The following is a 22,712-nucleotide window of genomic DNA, read 5'->3' on the forward strand; positions in this document are numbered from 1 at the left end:
TCATCTGCCTTCTTTGATGAACAGTATGTAAAAAATATTTAACAATGGTCTGAGGCAGATACCTGTATGGTCAGCACTGAAGCAGCAAGCTTGAATTCAATAATTAATAGAAAATTGAGCAAAAAGCACCATTTTTCTGTATCAATTATGAACATAAGCTTAGAGTTTAGGGCAACTTTTTGAATGTTGAGACTCAAAAGTCAAAGAAAATTGATCAAGTCACATTGAAAGAAGACACCTGCCACCCTGAAAACATCCAGTGTTGCTTTCGAATCATTCAGAATTGCATTGGAATTACCCCTATGCACTTAGAATACCCCAAATACAAATTCAAGTAATTCCAGCTTAAAAATATCAAGCCTTGTTCTAATGCGCACAAATCAGTTCCAATTCCAATTCCATTACATTTCATATCCAGATTCATCAAGGTTTCAGGCCAATTTAGTAACTTAGATTATCTGTTATTTTTTTAATGCTAGACAATTTTTTATGACAGTCAATAAATATACATGATAAAATAGAAAAACACTTCCTGGAATTTCTCCTCTAAAAAGGCAATAGTTAGGAACTGCTTGCAATGATTGGCTCAACTCTTTCAGATGACCATTTACTATTTATGACAGCAGACTCTAGCAGAATGGGGAGAGTTGATCTACGATTTTCTGAGGCCAAAATGATGGATTCAGACCATTGCCAACAGGGATCTCTTGATTTTAGATTTTTGGTGGGCTTGCTGAGGCCAAAATGATGGATTTAGCTAAGCTTTTTCTCAAATATTCAAGGACCAAAAACCATTGTGTAATGGCTCATTTCTGAAATAAGTTTTAATAAAAGACAAAATTATAAATTATAAAAAAAGAGAATAAAATTAAAATTACAAAAAAAAATGTATAAGAATAAAATTAAAATATAACATAATTAAAATTAGTAAAGTTGATGAAGGGTCGATTAAAATAAGTAAAGTTAATGAAGGGTGTAAAGGCATGAAATGAGAAGCTTCCAACTCCCTAAAACATGAGATATAGAAAGGGAGAAGAGAACTTCAATTGGAAGGGGGAAGAGAGTAAGGAAGCAAAAAGGGAAGTTGTGAATCAAGTAAGAATTAACAAAAGAGGAAAACGAAATGAGAAGAAAATAAGAAAGTGACTTCTTCAAAGGGCAAAAGTTACAAAGAGTGACAATTATGAAGGGTTATATGACTCCTTCAAAGGGTAAAAATGATGAACAGTTGTGACTCTTCCAGAAGGTGGTGATTGTGGAAGGTTGTGACCATTGCAAATGGCATCCATTATGAAGTGGTGTAACTCTCCCCCCAACATTGGAAGATATAAAGAGGAGAAGGTTTCAATTGAGGCGGACATCCAACAGTATCAATTTGGGAAACAATATTATTATTCTCAAATTAGACAATGAAAAATGGTGACTCAATTCTTATGAAGGGTAGTGACCCTTTCACCTATAGAGTGTAAACTAATAAAAGAGATTTCAATCCAAGCATTGAAGGACTTATTGATCATCATCCTTCATCCATCAAGCCTTAATCCCTCAAGAAAACAACCAAACAATCAAATAGCAAGATCAAGCAAACAATCATCAAACCCACATCAATCATCACTCTATCTTGGGATCAAGAAAACATATAATTCAGCAATCAAGCATCACTCTACAAATTGACATTCATTCAATCACCATCCACCAATATATCAAACTAGCTAACATATATTGTCTCTCTTCAATCATCTAATCATGATTACTTATTCATAACTCACCAATACCTTGGATCATCAAATCAAGGGAATTCATTCAATAATTCAACAACAATTGAATGAACAATGAATTCAGAACATCAATAAGCATCAGCAATTGCATAGCACCGAATCAACAGCAGAAGTAATAATTTATGCAGTAGGGTGATTCATGCAGTAAGCTTTTCAATTGTTATGATATGACGAATTAGTTATATTACTTATGCATATGCATTTATGTCAATCATATAAATGTGAGTGTATATATTTATACCAGATTATAAGAAGACATGAATGCTTGATTCTGACATACATATCTATGCATTTATAAAGTGAATTGTTATTTACAACAATCAATCATGTTGAAGAAAAGAAGGGAGTGCAAGGAAGGGGAACAGTGGAGGGCCCCTCACAAGGTACACCACATGAGAATGGTAAAGGAAAATTTGACACCAAAGGGGAGAGTGTGTCTGCTCTTGGGTCTAGGGTTGAGGGTTGTTTTAAGGGCACTCAGTTGCAGTATCCCTTACAAATGCCATACTGATCAATTGTTCAAATAAACTAGAGGGGATCCTCAATCATAAGAGGTGAGAAGGATGGTATGATAGAAGAGAACAGCGTACAGGCCTCACTTGGTACACCACCTCATTAGAACAATTACAGGCCACATGAGTCCAAGGGGGGCAGAGTTTCTGCCCTTGGGCCTAGGGTAAGTGATATTTGGGGCACCTTATCATATCTCCCATCTCAACCCTCATTATAGTTGAACCCCCACATAATCATTTAGATTTTTTATAGATTTATATACATTTCTAACCCTAGAAATGGATGCATCTCATTAATTACATATATATTATCATCTAACTTGGTTGGCAGGTTCCTAAACAGACTTATCTCATTTTATTCTTAAGTTAGGATTATATCTCAAGCTATATTATGCTGTTTATTTCGCTTGGGTCTGTAAATTTAGGGCAAAGTACAAGGTGATCCAAGAAAGGGGCATTACACATTGGAACTAAAAGACCTCAGTCGGAAGTATTCTGGATGGGATCTTGAGGATTCTCGAAGGAACACCTCAATAATTTTATAAGCTTCAATCACTGCTGTATCTGCACAAGATGTGATAGTTGCTAACACCTCATTGTTTGATATGCAATGACGATTGGCAAATGCATTGCCTAACTCAACAACCTGTCCCATCATTCTCCTAAATTAATTGAAGCAGATATTTGTCAGCTTTGAAGTTTTGAAATTCTGAATGGACATGCAAGCAAAACACGAATCTGTCGCAAAACCAAATGACTATGAATTCTGGTCTAGTGCACTGCAATCAATGTTTGGTATACAAATAATGGGATTGTTTAATGAGCCTTATTAGAATCATATTTGACATCACTAACTAAGATTGGTGTAACAGTCATAATCTCATAGCCTAATGGTAGACTTGAGTTTTGTATTATTATGTTATGATTACCATTAGATTCTTTATCGTACTGTCTTTCCCCAGAATTGCAATTCATTGAAAGTACCCAAAATATAATTCTGCAAATGAAGATAGTTGTTTGAAAACTCTGAACATGAATCTTGTTGATGCTTATTGCGATACGTTTGCCTTGCTTTCTAAGTATTGACATTACCAGCAATTGTCAAAATAGCCATTTGGGATTGTTTGGATACTGCAAATGTTTTGTCGTAAGAGATAGATTAAAGTAAATCTACAACCAATCCAAGAATGACTTAAAACACTTCGAAACGTCTGGAGAGCAAATGAGACAGAAAGAGATAGGAGAACAATAAAATAGCCCACAACTGTCCACGCCAAAACAATTTAGATTCTGATAACATTTCCGAGGGATAGACGGTAACAGCTAAAGGATTTTTTTCGTAAATCTATGTGGATTGAATTTGGGATACGTGAAGATGGAAATAAAAAACTTACATCTTTTTGGGATTTCTTTTTAGAGGCCTGCCGAGCAATTTCGCTCTCCACATCGTCGTCGTCGTCATTAAGGAAACCCAACGGAGGACGCACAGGTTTTGACGGCTTCTTTGCGGGAATGGGCGCTCGCAACTGAAGCCCATATTTCTTTCCACTCGAACTCATTGTTTTCTTTAAAATTCACAACAGAATTTTGGATTGTTGAGTTCGTAGCCTGAACTTTTTTTAGTAAAACTAAATTTATTTGTCAGTATGAATATGTTATCTACGTAATAGAGAGAGGAGCCACAATGGCTCTAACAGCTACGACTGTGAGACAAGAACTATCCAGAATTTTTTGTAGACGAAGTGTAGTGTGGGAGTCGGATTGATCAATTCATGGGCAATTTATATAAATAATAGATTTTTTTATTTTTTTTATGAATAGTTATTTTCTATTAATAAAAATACACTAAGATTACAATTCACAAAAAGGGGCTAGGTGATACAAGATCACTCTGCAAGAGTTCACATGACTTAAGCTGGAATCATAAACTATTCATCAAAATATATATATATATATAAGAAACAACCCCTCAGACAGCTAAAGCGGTGCCAGCGAATGGGGGGTGGTTCATCTCAACTATGAAATCCTTAGTCATCTTTGGATTTGGCAGGTTGGCTGGGAACAGTTTAGCCATCAGCAACATCATCAGGGGCCTGGTCAGCATCCTTTGTATCAAGCCGTGAAGGAGAGATGGCCAATTCTAGGCGAAAAGGCCACTTTCTAGAAACTACCCGTCGAGGACTAGGACGAGGAATCGAGGACCAACCAATGCCACCACGGGTCAGGGAAATCGAGCGGTGCCTCCACCCACCATCGGCATGTGCAAGTGGCGGCCTAAAGAAGTGTGCCTCTAGGGGCGGCCTTTGGGCGTCGAGGTATTAACCAAGGCATCTGGAGGTACCCTGGCAATAGTACAAGGGGCATTGCCCCAATGATTAAGAAGCTCTTGAAGGTGGGCCACCTCCAGGGCCACCTTGTTTGCTTGTACTTGAATCTGCATCATTACATTATTACAAATGTGCACCTTAGTGTACATAGCAATATTTATATCAAGAAAACTATGAGTGAAAAGAACAACATTTCTATCTTTCCACAGAGTGAACAAAATCTCCATCCTCAAGGTATGCCAAATCTGGGTAAATTTTCTAGGGATCTTGAGGGAATCACCCAAAATAACCATGTGCCAAGAGAAGGGTTCAAGCCGAAATGGCTTTAAAAAATCATGAATCTAGTGTCAATAATTTTGAGCACGTCTACAAAACTAGAAAATATGCAAAAAAGACTCTGGTTGGCCACAGAATGGACACCTAGGATCCGAAATCTCAATATGCTTGAGCCGAGGCCCAAGGGGAAGACTTTGAAAAGCCAAGCACCAAGCAAAATGAGCAATTTTGGGTTCTGTAATAGCACTCCAAATAGTGTCAAAGCACTTTCTCCACTGGGAAAGAGAAGATTGCAAATGCCATCTCTGATTGAATGTATCCACCATCGGTAGATGGGGAGAAAGCCATCTATAACCCATACTGGGTTTGTGATTGGTGAAAGGAGTGGCAGGATACCACTTCCAATCAGTCCACCAAGGTCTAACAGACTGAATACCCACTTTATGAATTAAGTGCCCTAAGATTACAAAAAGCAATAAGTCAAAAGTCTGTCAATTTGAACGGGCAAGATGGTATTGGACTTGCATATCTTCCTAAGATCTGAGACTCATGGAGACCCTAGAGAAAAGATCTTAAGGAGTCTTGATGCCTCGTTTGAAAAAATGCAGAGCACTAGCACCTTGAGTCTTGGCAAGGGGGATACCCTGGATGGCAAACAGGGGAGACCGCCAAATGTTTTGTTGGTTCAAAGAGAGTCCATCACAGAACTCGTCACCAGACCTGCGAAGCCAAGGCTTGACAACTTCTCAAGCTTTCCATATGCTCTTGATAACAAAAGAGCCTCGTATGAGCACAGGTTCTCGCATGATGAGAAGGGTGTGAAAGCCAATCCCCTTCCATGCAGGTCTATTAATAGGAAACCCAAAAGAAATGCAATGCCGAACCAGAATCTTCCAAGCTTCATCTCTAGTGATGGCATGAATAATCCATTTGGCACACAGAGCAAGGTCTTGCTCTATGTGGAGAGAAGGCCAAGGCCTCTAGATTCTTTGGGGAGACAACAAAAATCCCAAGCAACTCTGTGAAAGCCATGATGATCAAGACCAGAAGCCCATAGAAAATCATGAAGCAATTGCTCTAATTTTTGATAGGAGGCTTTTGAAGGAGTCCAACAAGAAGAATAATAGACATGCATTGCTACAAGAACTTTAGAGCAAATTTGGAATTTGCCCGCAAGAGAAAGCAGTTTCGTAAGCCAATAATCCAACTTCTTAGTAATTAGCAAGCACAATATTTCATAGATCCATTGTCGACATTTGAAAAGCAAAAGGAATGCCTAGAAAGCGAAAAATCTCCCTGTGAGTGACCCATTTCCATTCAAACTAGTTAAGCCAAGGTGGTGCTGGCAAAAAGGAATAGCAATAACAGAGTGTTTTATGCCATTGAATAGCAAAGCCACTGGCTTGACAAAAAGTGTCAAGGCAATTTAAGGCATTATTGATGTTTTATTCATCCTCCAAAAGAGTGAGAAAGGAATCATCAGCAAAATGACCATTGACCAACTGGGAAGAGGATTCTAGTAAAGAGATGCCACGAACCAAACCTGAAGCTACGGAGTGGGCTAGTAAATAGTCAAACCCTTCAGCAACAAGAACATAAAGCGTCAGAGCTAGAAGGCAACCTTGCTTGATGGAATGAAAAAGCCCAAAGGTGTCAAATTAGGAGTTATTGATGGTAATGCAAGCATTAGCATCTCCAAAGAGCATCTCCACAGACTGCAGAAAATCGAGACCAAAACCAAGAGCCTGGAGCATAGCCAAAATGAAAGGTCATTCAATCCTGTCATAGGCTTTTGCAAAATCTATTTTCAAAAAAAAGCCGGTTGCTTGGACTTGCGAGCCCACTCCATACCTTCCTAGACAGCAATGGTGTTGTCAAGAATATATCTGGACTTGATAAAGCTAGTTTGCTCAGGCCACACAATTAAAGGGAAGAGATGGTGAATTTTAAGAGAAATTGCCTTAGCAATAATCTTGTATGACATATTAAGAAGGGTAATGGATCGCCAATTGTAAATATCCTCAGGATCTCCAGCTTTAGGTATTAATTTAATGTTTCCTTTGTTAATAATCGCTCCTAGGATTTTAGAATGATAGGCTTCAAGATAAACTTTGTGCAAATTGGGACCAATATACTCCCAGAGGTGTTTGTAAAATTCACAAGGAAACCCTTCACACCTGGGGGACTTATCATCTGCCATGGAGAAAACTGCCTCTTTAAGGTCTCAGAAGGTAAGAAGTTGCTCACAGAAAGCACGTTTCTCAATTGCTAGGTGGTTTGGAGTAATAGAAATGCACTTTCAGAGAGCTTCCTCCTGAGCAACCAAATTTCCCTATGAAGCAAAAACATTCTCATAGTCGGAAGATGTCAGGGAGATTGGAGAGAACAGAAGTGCCTTGTTTGATTTTTTTAATCCCAAAATTGGTATGACAGGCTCAAAGAGCATGAAAGAATTCCTTCGAAGCTTTATCACCAACCTCCAACCAATGGAGGCGAGCTTTGATTTGGGCCCCTTGAGGAGCATAATTATTCGCAACATGTTTGTCATGGCGAAATTTGGCAAGTTGAATTTGCAAATCAACATCAAAAAGATTAAGGGTGAGAGCCTCAGAAGCTTTTTTGAGCACAATGGTAGTGGATTCATAAGACCACCTTCTGAAAACCGCCAACTGTTGTCCATAGATACGTAGAAAGCGAGAGATTCTGGTAATGGCATCATTCCACCACTGAATCCACCCTGTCTGAGAATGCGGATGTGGCTCCAAATTCCAGACACGTAGGATATGAGCAATAGTGGAAGCATGCATCAGCATAGACGTGTTGAGAAAAAATTGTGACTTGACAATTCGTTGGATAGCTATTTTCCTTGAAATGGCAAAATAAATGGGATAGTGATCAGATAACGTCATATCTAGCAAGGGAATTACAGGTAAATCTCGATCTTCAAAAAAAGGAGAAAAAAGATTGTGCAGTAATCATGGCACGATTGAGACATTTTAAAATGTGGTCAGAGCCAGCTCGAAAGTTGGACCAAGTGTGCCAAACCCCACTATGTTGGCGACGGTTAGTATTGGGATTAAAAAGGTCCAATTTATTGCACATATAGTACCAGGCTTCCCTTTCCCCAGTTATCTAGCGAAAAGGCAAGATGCCATCTTTGTCAGAGGCAAACTCAACCATATTGAAGTCACCACACATAACCGAAGTAGCTAGAGACAAGTTGTCAGCTAGCCAGCTAGCCCCACAATTGAGATCTTTCCACAGCATCATTGGGAGCATAAACATTAACGACTCCAAAAGAATGATTGTTAATAGAAAGCAAAAGCCAAATGATTCTATGCATGGGGTCAGAACGGTGTGAAATAATAACGGAATGAAGACGAGGTAACAAGAGAATAACTACACCACCTCTGTTAGCATCGTGTTGAGAGGAAAACATAATGCCATATGGCCAAATAATGCGGCATGCAAATGAAAGCATGAAACCAGAGATCTTAACTTCTTGCGTATAGAGAAAATCTAAATTTCCAAGTCTATGACGAGTATCCCTGGCATAGTACTTTTTGGAGAGGTCTGTAAGACCTCGCACGTTCCATGATAAAAAAATTCATGAAAATTCTTCCATATCTTCCTCGTCCTCAAGAGAGGAGTAACTATTCAGCAAGAAAGTAGAAACTGGGTTAAAGCCAGACAGAAAATCCTTTGGACTGATGGCCCGTCATTTCTCCTCTGGTTTCTCAACACATTCGGGAGGACTGTGAGAACGCCACACATTCTGAGTCGTTATGGAAGAAGTAGCAAGAGGGGTACAAATCACAACCGAGGTGTTAGCCCTAGCGGCCACCTTAATCCCCTATGAAACACCAAGGTTTGAAACCCGTGAGACACTAGGGTTTGGTTTCGAAAAAGTCTCTTGCGTCCCTAAACTGGCTGGGGGTTGCACTCCTATTGAGATAGGAGGAACCCAAATGGCAGCCACATATGATTATTTAGAAGCTAAGGGAGCCTTGTCCTTGCACCCAACAGTAGTCCATTATTATTTTGTCCCTTCTACTAGTTTGGCAGGAAACTCTTTAGGCAGTGGTTTAACCCTAGGCACAGCCAAAGGGCAATCCCTAATCTTGTGCTCCGATGACTAACATCTATAGTAGTTGTTAGGCAAGTTCAAATAAAGCACCTTCTGAGAGAAGGTTTGAGCCCCAATTTGTACTTCCACAGAATCCTTAAGATCCTTGGAAAGATGAACCTCAACGCAAACACGTTTCTGAAGGCGAGCATTGGACAATTTCCCATGTTCCTTTTTTATAACTTTTCCAAGAGTATTGGCAATGACTCAATAAAACGCCACCATGGCAAGGGTAAACCTGGGAACTCTACCCACATAGGAACCCTAGGCTTTTTTTCTTTAGAGATAGTGAAGTCTCTCAACCATCTTTGAAAAATAAGTAGGGAAGAATGCACAGACCAAGGAACATTGCTAAAAATCGCATCTGTCTATGATGGGTTGGCGAAGCGAAATTAAAAAAAAACCTTTGGTAAGGTTTTGCACAATGTCAAAGCAGACTCCATGATGAGTCCAGCTCTTGTTAACCCATTTTTGGAGCATAGCTTCAGGCAGAGTCCTACCCACAAAATACCCTATTAAGGTATGTTGTTCTAGCTAATCACAAGCAACATCAAGTTCTTGCAAAGGAAGGATAATATTAGGATTACCTCGTGAAAAACTTTCAGGACGAATTTGCGAGGAGGTTTGTTTAATGGAGGTGCCATGGCTTTCCAAAGTAGCAACGTGAACACTAGTATCAACAACTGGATCACCACTAGCCAAGGCCATTATAAACTAGCCTAAAAACTCCTACAGTAAATGTGGTTTGACAAGTGGAAACGACAGAAGGGAAGCTCAGATAGAGAGTCATACACAAGAAAACTCAAAGATTGCATGAAACTCTAGCAAAGCGAACAAAAACAAAACAAAACCTAGTTTTCACAACTTTATTATGAGTGTTAGCATTTATTATTGTAGAATTAAATTTTTTAATAAATATGAATGAAAGAATTAATATTATATTTGTATAAATTTTCAAGTACATTGATTTTAAAATGTAAAGATGATTATATTTCTCATTTTAAGTAATCACTTCTTCTCCTTTTATTTTTATCTTTATCAAATAAATAATTTAAAAATATATATAGTATTTATTTTTTATTATATGTGAATAAATAAAATTATTATAATTGTTATAATTAATTATTTATATATATATATATATATATATATATATATATATATATATATATATATATATATATATATATATATATATATATATATATATATATATATATATATATATATATATATATATATATATATATATAAAAGACAAAAGTATAGTATTTTGTATAAATATTATAAATATTTGTTTATAGTATTTTATTTTATTTTATTTGGGATCAACGTTTGATTCTAAATCTATTTCTTAATTACAAAAACTTTCAATTGTTTAAACTCATTACTTAAGTTATTAGCTATCTAATTTGTGTTCTCGTCCTCCTAAACTTCCACTTTTGTAAAATGTGCTTGTTACCTAGTATAATCATGCTCAAGAAGCCTTTAAATGAGCAACTAATGAGTTGTATTTGTTTAACGGTGTCTTCTAGGCTTATATGATCATCGTGAAAGAGGTGGTGTCATGAATTAGCTTGGTATCCTATTCTTAGAGTCTTGGAGGATTTTGTTTTTACCACTACATATTGTAGACACCTGAATCTGATCACATAATATTTAATCATATTTAGTCATCTTCTAAGGCATTATTGATTCAATATGTTATCCTATAATTAATTAATATTATCCCCTAATTAATTAATTAATTATAGTTTGATTAATAAATTAAATGACAATCTCAAAAAATATATAAAATGGCAATTGTTATGCTCTACAAAATGCCAAAAAACTTTCCTTGAGAATCTCGAGAAAATATGTGAAGCATGTGGCCTATTCAGGCCAGATGAAATTACAAAATGTGAAATAGAGGAAGTATTTTACCTCTCTGAAGGAAGGAAGCCCAAACCTAAAATGACCATCATCAATAAACCGATAAACTCCACTTTGAAGGCAAAATTCTTTTATCCCTTGCAACAATAGCTTTGTAGCTCCGTCCAATCTCCATGAAACCAGAGATAAAGAGATTTTAGGAACTTGGAAAGATGGTAAGGATAAGCCCTCACACAAACAATCAAATGAAGCCTCATCAACAGAAGGGTGTGAAGAAGGATGAATCTAGGTAGGCAACTAGAAAAAAAAGACTCAGAAGCATAGCAAACCTCTAGAAGAAAGCTACAACAGTAGATCGACCCCAAGTCAATGGTTATATTGAAAATAAATCCATTTCTTTAGCAAAATGGGAAGAAATCCAAATGAAGAGGCAAGCCACTCATTTTGCTAGTACTTAATATATGCTTAAATCTAATATTTTAATAGATCTTCCCCTATTCAAAGTTAAAATTGATGATCATAGTAGAAACCCTAGTTTGAGTAAGCTTCACCTGAAAAATTTGTTTGATGCTAATAGCATCCACATTGGATCTAGGCCTGTCGCTTTTACTTTTAACCAAAATTTAGTTGGTCCAATCAAGGAGTCGAGTAATATTAATACCTTGAACAAAAGTATAGGGGCTTGTATCTGACCTCATAGGAAACAAGCAGTATTAGGTTCTAGTCTCAATAGACTTTATCTTAACCTCATATACCCAATTAGCTAACCCCATTTTATATCTTTACATTCAAATCCCTAACATTCTCAAGAAGTGTTAAGGATACAAAACCCAAACCTGTAGATTCTATCGAAACCTATAATTCGCTTAGAGGTATCCAAATTACCAATAACAAAGTTAGTTAGAGAAGATGGCAGGAATATTAAGAGTTTGGAGTATATGCTTACTGGAATGACCGTAAAGATAAGATTTTACAACTAGTAAGATGGTTAAAGGATCTCTGTAGGGAGAAGGTAAGTATATCTACTTATTCCAAATGTTTGATTTACTTACATTGTCAAAATAAAGAAATTAGGAATGATTTTATATTTGTCTCTCACTGTCTTTATAAGGGTTACTCTCTTAAATTCTTAAATTGGGAACCTGATTGTGATAAACAAAAGTTAGAGAAATATCTCGCTCCTATATGGTTTAAATATCAAAATCTTCTTTTTGAGCTCAATCAAATTTAAATTCTTAATAAAATTGCTAAAGATCTAGGTAATCTCATTCGCATTGAAGCATATTTTAATATAACAAGCGATATTAAATTCCTTATTAATATCGAGTTAGGTTAGAAGGAATTCAAAACTAAAAAGATATAACAAATAGATCCAAATATAACTTAAGTTTTTCTGGGTATGAGGGGAAAATCAATGGCATTATCAATAATGGGTTCAAATAGTAATTCATATCAGATCAACAAAACCACAAATCAGTGATGGCATAGACAAGAAACAATTAGTAGACATGACAATGGAGAGCAAAGTAGGGAGAAGCGATAATATGAAACGGGTTTTAGGTGGGAACTTGGAGAACACGGGCATCGAGGACCATTTTGCTAGTGCAGAGCAGGAAAAGGGTGGGCAAGATGCTGATGCATCCAAGGACAGGGACCCACAAGCACTGCAACCTCATCTAGGCGAGAAGATTCTTCCTCCCCCCCTAGCTGGAGGGTCTTCTAGGACCAGGGGTCGGTGGTCAAATCTTTTCAGGGTCAAACTGACAAGTAAGTCGACTTTTCCTAAAATTATTGATAAATCTGATAAGGAGAAGGGCATTTTCGCACTGGAAGTCCCCAGAGAAATCATAGATCATAATATCCTCAGTATGGCATCTACTTTGGTGGGCAAATTCATTGGTCCATGGACCAACTTTGACGTAGTGAGGGTCTTCACAAGGAAAAAATGGGACCTGAAAGGGCATGTTGAGGTGACTGTTATGGCCAAAGGGTTCATGTCATTTGATTTCTCTTGCTCAGAGGACTATGCTAAAATCTTGTGTGCAGGAAACTAGTCCCTAAGGAGATCCACTCTGATCCTGTAGAAATGGACCTCCAACTTGGATCTGAACAATGATTTCCTTACCCAGGCCCTGGTTTGGATCAGATTGCCTAAACTTCCTCTTGAATATTGGCACGAGGATGTTTTTGATGATATTGCATGATCATTTGGAGAACTCCTTTCCATTGATAATGTCATAGCTGCTAAGAAGATGCTTACTTATGCTAGGATATGTGTTGGCGTGACGGAAGGCCAGGACATGCCCCAAGTCATTGAACTTCAGTCATGTTTGGGAAGTAGAATCCAATATATCGATTATGAAAGTGTCCCTTTTGTGTGTTTCCACTGCAAAAAGGTAGGCCACAAAGCTGGCACCTGCCTGTTATTTAAAGGCAAAGGTAAGGAGGGGAAGGTCCAAAACAAAGCCAGCAAGAATGCTCCCAAAAAGAAATGGAAGAAGAAAGATACTTGAGACAAGAAAGCAGGGGAGATAGTGGGGAAAGTTAATACTAATATGGTAATAGATCCTCAAGCTGAGGTCTTAGCCCCCCAAGAGGTGGATGCAAACTTAGATAAAGATACAAAGGAAAAACCTGATGGCACGGAATGCCTCCCTCACAAGAAGGCAACCACCGTTTTACTAGAAGAGGAAGGTAAGGGGGTGACCCAAGGGCTTGAGAAGATACATGAGGTCATGATTTCTACTAATCCAGATCTTGAGTTATCCTTTGTCTCAGACTCTCTAGAGGAGCCTATGGTAGCTGATCCTCCTCTGTCCAAAGAATCCAACACAAGCTCGGTAAATAGGGTAACCCCTAAGATTGTGAACAGAATCATTGAGCGACTATCAGCCACCTCACCGGGACACCTGACCAGACTGGAGGCTTTGTTTGATAATTGCAAGGACACTGATGAAGCTCCCTAGTTTGTGGTCAAAAATAGAAAGAAGAAGAATAGTCATGACCCTTCTCTTGCTTCTCCAGCTACAACAAGGAGCAGAGTAAAAGCTAATCTTGGCCTTATCTCCAATCAGTCAAGCAGGAAAAGCAAGAAACAACTAAGAAAGGAGGAAATGAGAAGAAATTTAATGGATGGAACGTAGCGTACCATCCAGGAATCTTGTTCATCAGTCAAAGAATGAAGATTCTATCTTGGAACATTTGTGGACTCAATGGTAGCCACAAACAAGAGATTGGAAGGAATATGATCAAGGACCAAAGGCCTGATGTTTTTTTAGTTTAAGAAACTAAAATGAGGAAGGAAAGTTTGGGGAACATTAAATTTAGCAACATCATGAGTGGTGTTGTTTCTGACTCAGAGGGTGCGTTGGGGGGCCTGATGATTTTATACAATAACAAGCATTTTAAATTTGAACTTGAATATAATGAAGGTAACATTCTCTTTTGTAGAGTCTATAATTTGTATTATAATGAAAGCTGGTTTTTGCTGAATTTATATGCTCCTAACAATAAAAGAGAAAGAAATAATTATTGGTCTAAAGTGGGAGAGCTAGTGCAGTCTATTAAATTAAGGAAGGGCATAGTAATGGGAGATTTCAATACTCCTCTTGTGGATGAGGAGAAGATAGGAGGCCTGGCACAAGATTGGGAGAGTAAATAGGACCTCTCCAATTTTATTAATGGTTTGGCTTTTTTGGATTTGGATCTCTCGGAAGGTGTTTTCACTTGGTCTAACAAAAGATTAGGTCAGGAGTGTATTCTGGTCAGATTGGACAGAGCCTTAATATCTCTTGATTGGTTGCAATCTTTCTCTTGTAAGTTATCTCTGCTTCCTAGAGTTGGCTTTGATCACTCTCCTATTTCCCTTTCAGTTGTTCCTATTGAACCAAGATGGAACTTTCCTTTTAGGTTTGAAAAAATGTGGACTTCCCACCCAAAGCTTCTAAAATAATTGAAATTCTGGTGGGGGATTGGTGTGGAAGGAACTGCTATGTTTAGAGTTACTAGGAAATTGAGCAATGTGAAGAGGATGATTAAAGTTTGGAACAAGATGGACTTTGGTCATATCTTTCATGATAAGGAGGATCTATTAGATAAACTAACCTTAATTCAAGACAATATCCAATAGGAAGACTACAATGAGATAAATAGGGAGGTTGAGCTGACTATTCTTTCATACTTGCACAATATCATCAACAAGGAGGAAAAATTCTGGAGACAAAGATCAAGGGTAAATTGGCTCCAAGATGGAGATCAGAACACGAAGTTTTTTCACCTCTCCACTCTTAAGCATAGAGCTAATAATAGAATCTCTGGAATCAAGAGGGGGCAAATTTTGCTGACCAAAGATAATGATATCTCTGCTGAGGCGGTGTCTTTCTTCTCTTCTCTTCTGTTATGGGACCCCTTGTTATCAAGGGTGGTTCAAGAGGACATTGTTTCTTGTATCCCTCAGATAATCCAACCCCACCACAACAAAATGCTTTAGGCTATTCCTAATGCGTTGGAAGTTAAAGAAGCTCTTTTTTTCTTGCCTATTGATAAATCTCCAGGTCCATATGGGTTTCATACCTTCTTTTTTCAAATGTATTGGTAGGTGGCAATGGAAGATGTGGCGAAGGTTGTTCAGGAGTTCTTTGGAGCGAGAAGTATTCTCAAGGAGATTAATTCCACTTTCTTGGTCCTCATTCCTAAATCTTCGAGGGTTAACTCTTTTGACAAGTTCAGACCTATCAGTTTATGCAACTCTCTTTATAAGATCATCTCGAAGGTGCTTACTTCTAGAATGCTCAAAATTCTCCTTCTGATAATTTCTCAACAACAAACTAGCTTTGTCCCTGGAAGACAGATTTTAGATTCAATTATGATGGTTCATGAAGTTATTCATTCTATGAAAGCTAGTAAATGTAAATGTATGTTGCTAAACTGGATCTCTCTAAAGCCTATGATCGGGTTGACTGGTCGTTTCTTGGGTTAGTCCTTCAAGCCTTTGGATTTGATCAAAAAGTTTATAAGATTATCTCTCAGCTCGTTTCTACGTCTTCTCTTGCTATTTTGGTCAATGGAGCTCCCTCAGACTTCTTTAAACCTTCTAGAGGTCTTAGACAAGGAGACCACCTCTCGCCTATTCTTTTCATTATTTTGGCTAAATGTATTGGTAGGCTTATTGAGCGCAAAAAGAAAGATGGAAGTCTCAAGGGGATCAAGCCTTCATCAAAATGTGAGCCTTTCTCCCACCAACAATTTGTGGATGACACAATAATGGGGGGAGGAGGTCTCTATCAAGGAGGCTAAGGCTATGAAAGAGATCCTTAATATTTACAGTAGAGGGTCTAGTTAGCTGATCAATTGGGAAAAGAGCTCAATTTTCTTTGTTAATACCCCTGAAGTCAGACAGAGAAAAATTGCTAGGATCCTTGGATGTGGAGTGGGAAAGCTTCCCTCTACCTATCTTGGGCTCCCTTTGAGATCTTCTTCCCCAGACTCCTTCTGGAATGGGATTTTGGAAAGATTTAGTAGAAAGTTGGTTGGGTGGAAAGGTGCTTCACTTAGCCAAGTAGGAAAATGTTAGTTGGTCAAATCTACTCTAAAAAACTTGCCTATGTATGTTTTGAGCTTGTATGCAATTCCTGGGAGATTTGTAGAGAAGATGGAAAAAATTCAGAGACTTTCTATGGACTAGTCTTGAAGGGAGAAAAAGGTATCCTTTGGTTGCTTGGGAGAATGTGTGTCTTCCAAAGAGGTATGGTGGTCTTGGCATAATAAAATTAACCATCTCAATAAGGCTCTTCTGTCCAAGCAAATATGGCGTATTTTCAACAACACTGGTGAATGGAGGGGTATGCTAGTTAATAAATATATCAAAAGGCCTTCTCTTCATTTTATTTTAAACAATGAGGACATTCCAAAAGGGTCAGTTATCTGGAATGGTATCCTGAAGGCCAGGGACCTGTCAAGGGCCAAGGTTTCTTGGAAGTTGAGTAATGGAGAGGATATTCAATTCTGGTCTGATAGTTGGCTTTTTCAAGGTCCCCTTATGAACAATCATGCCTATGAAGTTTGGGTGAATGAATGTACGCGATAATTTGGGTTTAAAGTTAGCAATTATAGGATTGGCCAGGGATGGAGAGATCTTTCCCTCATATCTGAAGATCTGAAACTGATTATGATAATTTTAAACTCTATGGTTCTCAGTAATAAGAGAGATGAAATGATTTGGGGGGATAATCCCAATGGTAGTCATTTTGTTGCTTCAGGCTATAACTCTCTTTGGTGTATGAGGGAGAAACCCCCTTGGGTGAATGCCTGGCTTCTTGGTCTCACTCCCAAGATCAACATCTTTTATTAGTTGGCCCTTTAGAATAAAATCCTCACTCAAGATAATCTTAAAAAGAGAGGACATGTTATGCCTAATAGATGTCCTCTTTGTAAAAACCAGCTAGAGTCGGGAAACCATGTTTTCATTCATTGTGTTTACTCTAGGGAGGTTTGGGAGTTCCTAACCCAGGATTTTGAGATTTGCTGGTGCATGACAGATAATCTTCTAGATTTTTTTAGCCAATGGAAAAGTCTGTTTAAATCTTATGTTTTGCAGGAATTAAGCACCTGGATTTTGCCTCACTTTTGTTGGAGTATCTAGAAGGAAAGGAACAACAAAATTTTTAGGGATAGAGAGGAGTTGACTCTTGTTCTTGGGGGGAAGATTTATAAAAACATTAAGGAAAACTATCAAGTCAAGAAGGGGGGAGATTTTGAAGTTGGTGGCAGTAAGATAGAAGAGGAAAAAGACAAGAAGCTAAAAAGATAGGAAGCCAGATAGCTTCTTCCCCCAGAGGGATGGCACAAAGCCAACTTCGACGGTGCCTCAAAAGGAAATCCAAGTCCCTCGGGAAGTGGTGGAATAATAAGAAATAATTTTGGAGGAGTCAGCTTTTTCTCTTCCATTGGGAATCCAAACTAATCACTTTGTAGAAGCCAGAGCAGCGTGCCATGTGGTTAAATTGGCTTTTGAAGTCAGAATAACTAAGCTTTGGTTAGAAGGATATTCCAATAACATAATTAATTGTATTAATGGCAAATCTCATCCTTCTTGATTGATTTCCAATCTAAGTGAAGAGACACGTGACACCCTTGCTAAATTTGAGACTGTCCACATCACACATGTGTTTAGAGAAGCAAATCCAGTTGTGGATTGGTTTGCCAACAAAGGTGTGGGATCTGACAAGTTGATTACATGGCAATCAGGAATAGATCTTCTGGTGAAAGCCAAGACCCTTATCAACCTGGAAAAAATCCAAGGGTGTACGATGGAGATCTAATGGTAATAATGAATATTAAAGGAATATGGGATATGAGTAAGAGTCATAAAGGCCTTTTTGGTTTACGCAAGCAGTTGAGGCTATCATTGTCTTTTTAACATGTTTTGTGGGTCAAAATCATCATTTACTACTTGTGTTTTAGTAAGGTGAATTATCTTGGCGCATATTAGAGAAATAGTGCCAAAATTTTATCTACGAAGGAGTTGCAGAGCTTGGAGTTTATGAGAATTATAGGAGCTAATACTGAAGAGATGGTGGGAGAACACTGTAGAAAGGAGCTGGTGGGGGACCTAGAGAAATGGAGAAATAGGGGAAAAGTTTGGAAAAAGTTGAAAAAGGGAGGGGTTGCAAGTTACATTGCCAAAATTCATGGTTTCAATTCTGAGGTCACCAACAATATGGTGAATTCATGGAAAGACGGCAAGGTGAAAGTGAATGGTGTCTCTTTTTTCATCACTGAGGAGGTTGTCGCTACGGTCACCGAGATTCCTATGGAGGGTTTCAAGTTTTACAGGGATAAAAAACTCTCTACCAATGCTGTGAAGGATTTTGTGAAGAGCACCGAAGAAATGAATGAATTGATTAAAAGTGAGACATTCTATGTGACAGATTCCATCAAGAAGCTCTAGAGGTATGTGTTGCATGCTATCATTGAATATATTACTCTGGACCCTAGGCTTGATTGAGTAAGAACCCACCATTTCATTCTTCTTAATCATTTCTGCCATGATAGGAAAAATTCTTTCCTTTACTACTTACTTAACTCCATGAGTAAGGCTATCACTAGCTTTAAGAAGAAACCCATTGTCAACCCTGCTCTGCATGAGGGATTGTTGCTGCTAATCCACGAGTACTTCAAAGCTCATATGATTAGCAACAATCCTTCACTGGATGTGAAAGAGGAAAATGGTAGCTCTAGCTACTCTTCTAACTCTGATGAAATTCAGAGCATAAGCTCGAAGGAGGAGGGGAATGCTTCTTCTGGAAAGAAAATTAAGGGTCATGTTAAGAAGTAGTCCTCTGATTTAACCCCAAGAAGAAAGAGCCCATGGGACCACGACCAAACCTCTGGTAAAGATGATATGGATTATAATGAGGATGAGGAGGACATGGCTTCTAATGATGAAGACAAGGAGATGGAAGAGGAGATTAAAGAGGACCATGTTGGGGAAAAACAGAAGAGGGATGATGCAGATAATGAAAGGGTTTAGAACCAGGGGTTAGATGTTATGATTCTCCCCCTTTCCCCTATTCATCCGCATCCTCAATCTCAGTCCAAGGAGAAGGAAAAGGATAATACTGGTGCTAAAGAGGGGGAAGTGCTTGTCAAAAATAGGAGAAAAGCTTGGAGGAATTTCAATGTTAGGACTGTGACATTGGGAATTTATAGAGAAGCTATGAATCCTCAGATTCTGGTGGAAAATTAGGAAGAGCCCTGGCTTGAAGAGCTCATAGATCCAGCTATTGTGGCCATCTCTAATAATGCAAGGGAGACAGGTATGAACCTTCTGAACAACGCTCGTAACAACATGATTGATAATTTCAGATCAATCAAGTGGCTATACCATGAGCTGGAAGAGGTTAGAGAGAAGGTTTTTCAATTGAAAGGCAACAAAAGGAACACTAAAAATGAGAACCAAGAGGATCAGAGCGATAGAGCCAGTTTGGTTGAGAGGAGAATTAACAACCTTGAAAACTACAATCATAATTTGGCTAGTAAGATGATCTCTCTCCTCAATTCAATCAATGACAATATTCTCTCTTTAACTGGTGTGTTCAAAGACAAAGGCCTGTTGTTAGGTGAGGATGGAAAGGACAGAGAAAGAGCCAGGTCTGATGATGATATGGCCACTGATATCACCTTTACCAATTTGGACTAGGAAATGGAGAAAGTCTAGGAGCAGAAGGCCGAGGAGCACCAGAAGATTTATGAGGTTGCCCAGATCATGTAGGATTTCGAGAAGAAGAATGAAGAGTAGCCCTCTTGTTCTATCTTTTTGTGCTTTTGTTGTTTCTCTTTTGGCTTTTTGTTCTGGCTTTTTCTTAGTTATGTTAAAGACAGTTTGATCTGGCCTTTTTGTTCCCCTCTATTGTTGGCTAGGCCTTGTGCTTATTATCAGCTGTTAGACTTGTTTTTTTCTGGCTGGGCTTCTTTGCTTATTATCAACCTTGATATGTAGCTACTTTTGGGTTTTAGGCTCCTTATAAAACTTGTTTATCTTATCAAAAACAAAACCACAAATCTTAAAGAAGTACTCAGCATAAATTACATCAATGGAAAGAGGTCAGAATATGAGAAGGTCAAGAAGTTAGATAAGTCTAGTTATATTCAAACAAAACACACACAAAAAGTGAGGTGGCAATGAAGAGTCAATGAAGGGAGTATTTAAAAAAATGGAATCAAGCAAATCTACAAGAAAAGATCATCAAAAGAATAGAGTGGAAGCTTAAGAGATCTTTGGAGAGGAAGGAAAGGGTGAATGAATAATTTCAACAACAAATAGCTAGATTTCATCAATGTGTTAAGTGTCAAAAAGAGGATGGGCTCTTAGAGGATCTAAATACTTGCATAAAGTACTATGACATATTAATACATGACATTTTATTAACTTAGAATGATATTTATGATCAAATATCAGTAAGGGAATAGGCTGATTGGGAACATTATAGTCAAGCATTAAAAGATAAAGACCAAGAAAATAAAAAAGAGAGTGTTAGATCAAAAGGAATAGGATCAACAAATGGAATACAAATAGAATTTTACAAGAAAATACTTTGAAAAGGTCAGCTAATAAGGAAAGAAAGGTGGATATCCACTCAATTCAAAAGGAAAATCTCTTAGATTTGAGTCCCTTAGCATCAAATATGAAAGATAATTGCAAGAATTAGAGTATAGGCAATCATAAGGAGTATGCAAAAATTGAACTCAATGAACAACAACTTTAACAAGGGAATGCAATAACCAAGACACCCACTATCATTCATAAGGATTATAGGGGGGATGACAGTAGGAAAGAGCAAGGCTCAAATTTAGGAAATCTTGAATTAAAGTTTACAAAACTCATAGAAGGGTATATTGGAGAAGAATGGATAGAAACAACATTACTAGAAGAAAGAAAAACTCAGAGAACTAGTATTCCCACAACATCATCTAAGCAATGAGGGAATGTTAGTATCAGAAAAAGAGCTAAAAAGAGAGCACATAAATTTTGGAAAACTCTAGAAAATGAGAAAGATATATTTGGAGATAGTAATCAAAGTCGATTGATGAAGATAAGGATAAAAATAAGGATGTCCCTATACCAATGGAAGTAGAAACCTTTACGAAAAAACTTAGGGAAATAAGCCAAGATGATCAGGATACTAGAAAAGAAAAAAAGAAGAATGAATGGAAACTAGTCAGAGAGTTCACAATCATGGGAAGATTATGGGGTATTAGAAGATACATATCATTATAAGGAAAAGGAAAAGATCAAAAGCATGAAATATCATAATATAGAAAGTAGGGAACAAAGATGGATGAGATGGATACAGGAGATCAGATGATTCAGGAATTGGAAAAAGAAGATGTAGTAATAAAAGATGACATAATACCATCTAGTGTCAACAATTCCCAAAGAAAGATTGACAATTGAGGTATTTCAATTAATCAAGATACTAAAGGTCCCATGACGTGGCAAGAAAAAGATAAAGCAAGGAAGAAAAATAGTCATAGAACTAAGATCTAAAATAGGGAAGGCAAACAATCAAAAAAAGATTAGCAAAATATTGAATGTAGGGAAGGGGAAGTTCCTTCCCACAAATCAATAAGGATAACAACCTGGAATGCTAGGAGCCTAAATGCCCTTAGCAAGAAGCACTTACTAAAGCACAATTTAACACTTTTTGACATAGAACTAATATTAATTCAAGAGACTAAACTAAATAAAGAAGAAGGAATCAAATTGGAAAATAAATTGGGCAATGAGAAGATATAATTAGTAGAATCTAACGGAGCATCTGAGGGTATTGGTATTATTTGGAATACAAGAAAAATAGACTTTGTCAAAATAGTCTCAAAAAATAATTGGATGGGGGTGGAGTTAAAAGTTTTAGAGATAACCTCTAATTTACACTCATTTATATATATGGACCTATCCAAACAACAGATAAGAAAGAAACTTGGAATGATATTAGTGCATTTATTGAATTTAATCATAGACATAACTTCCTAATTGGTGTAGACTTTAATGCAATCCTTAACCTAGAAGAAAAGTATGGTGGATATATCTCAAACAGTAACATAGTTAGTTACAAATTTTAGAGAATGGTTTGAAAGAAATAATTTAATGGACATTCAAAAAATCAACGAATTATTTACATGGAATAATAAAAGACTCAAATTTTGTCATATTGCAGAAAGATTAGATAGATTTATATTCAAAGGGGATCTCAACACTATAAATTTAGAATTTCACTCAACTATCTTGCCAAATGTTGGTTTAGATCACTATCCTATCAAA

The 22,712-nt window shown here is 37.5% G+C and overlaps 1 protein-coding gene across 1 annotated transcript in view; it reads right to left on the reverse strand.

Moving 5' to 3' along the window:
* The window catches only part of LOC149542272 (uncharacterized), a 75,681-nt gene extending 71,636 nt beyond the window's left edge, over nucleotides 1-4,045 (reverse strand). The window contains exon 1 of the mRNA XM_089797267.1: nucleotides 3,685-4,045. Coding sequence (XP_089653393.1) covers nucleotides 3,685-3,849 — 165 coding nt within the window. The 5' untranslated portion in view covers nucleotides 3,850-4,045. The remainder of the gene's footprint in view (nucleotides 1-3,684) is intronic.
* Nucleotides 4,046-22,712: the final 18,667 nt, after the last annotated feature.

This window comes from Cupressus sempervirens, chromosome 8, assembly GCF_028749045.1.
Source record: "Cupressus sempervirens isolate cs-2001-9-10 chromosome 8, ASM2874904v1, whole genome shotgun sequence".
Classification (NCBI taxonomy): domain Eukaryota; kingdom Viridiplantae; phylum Streptophyta; class Pinopsida; order Cupressales; family Cupressaceae; genus Cupressus; species Cupressus sempervirens.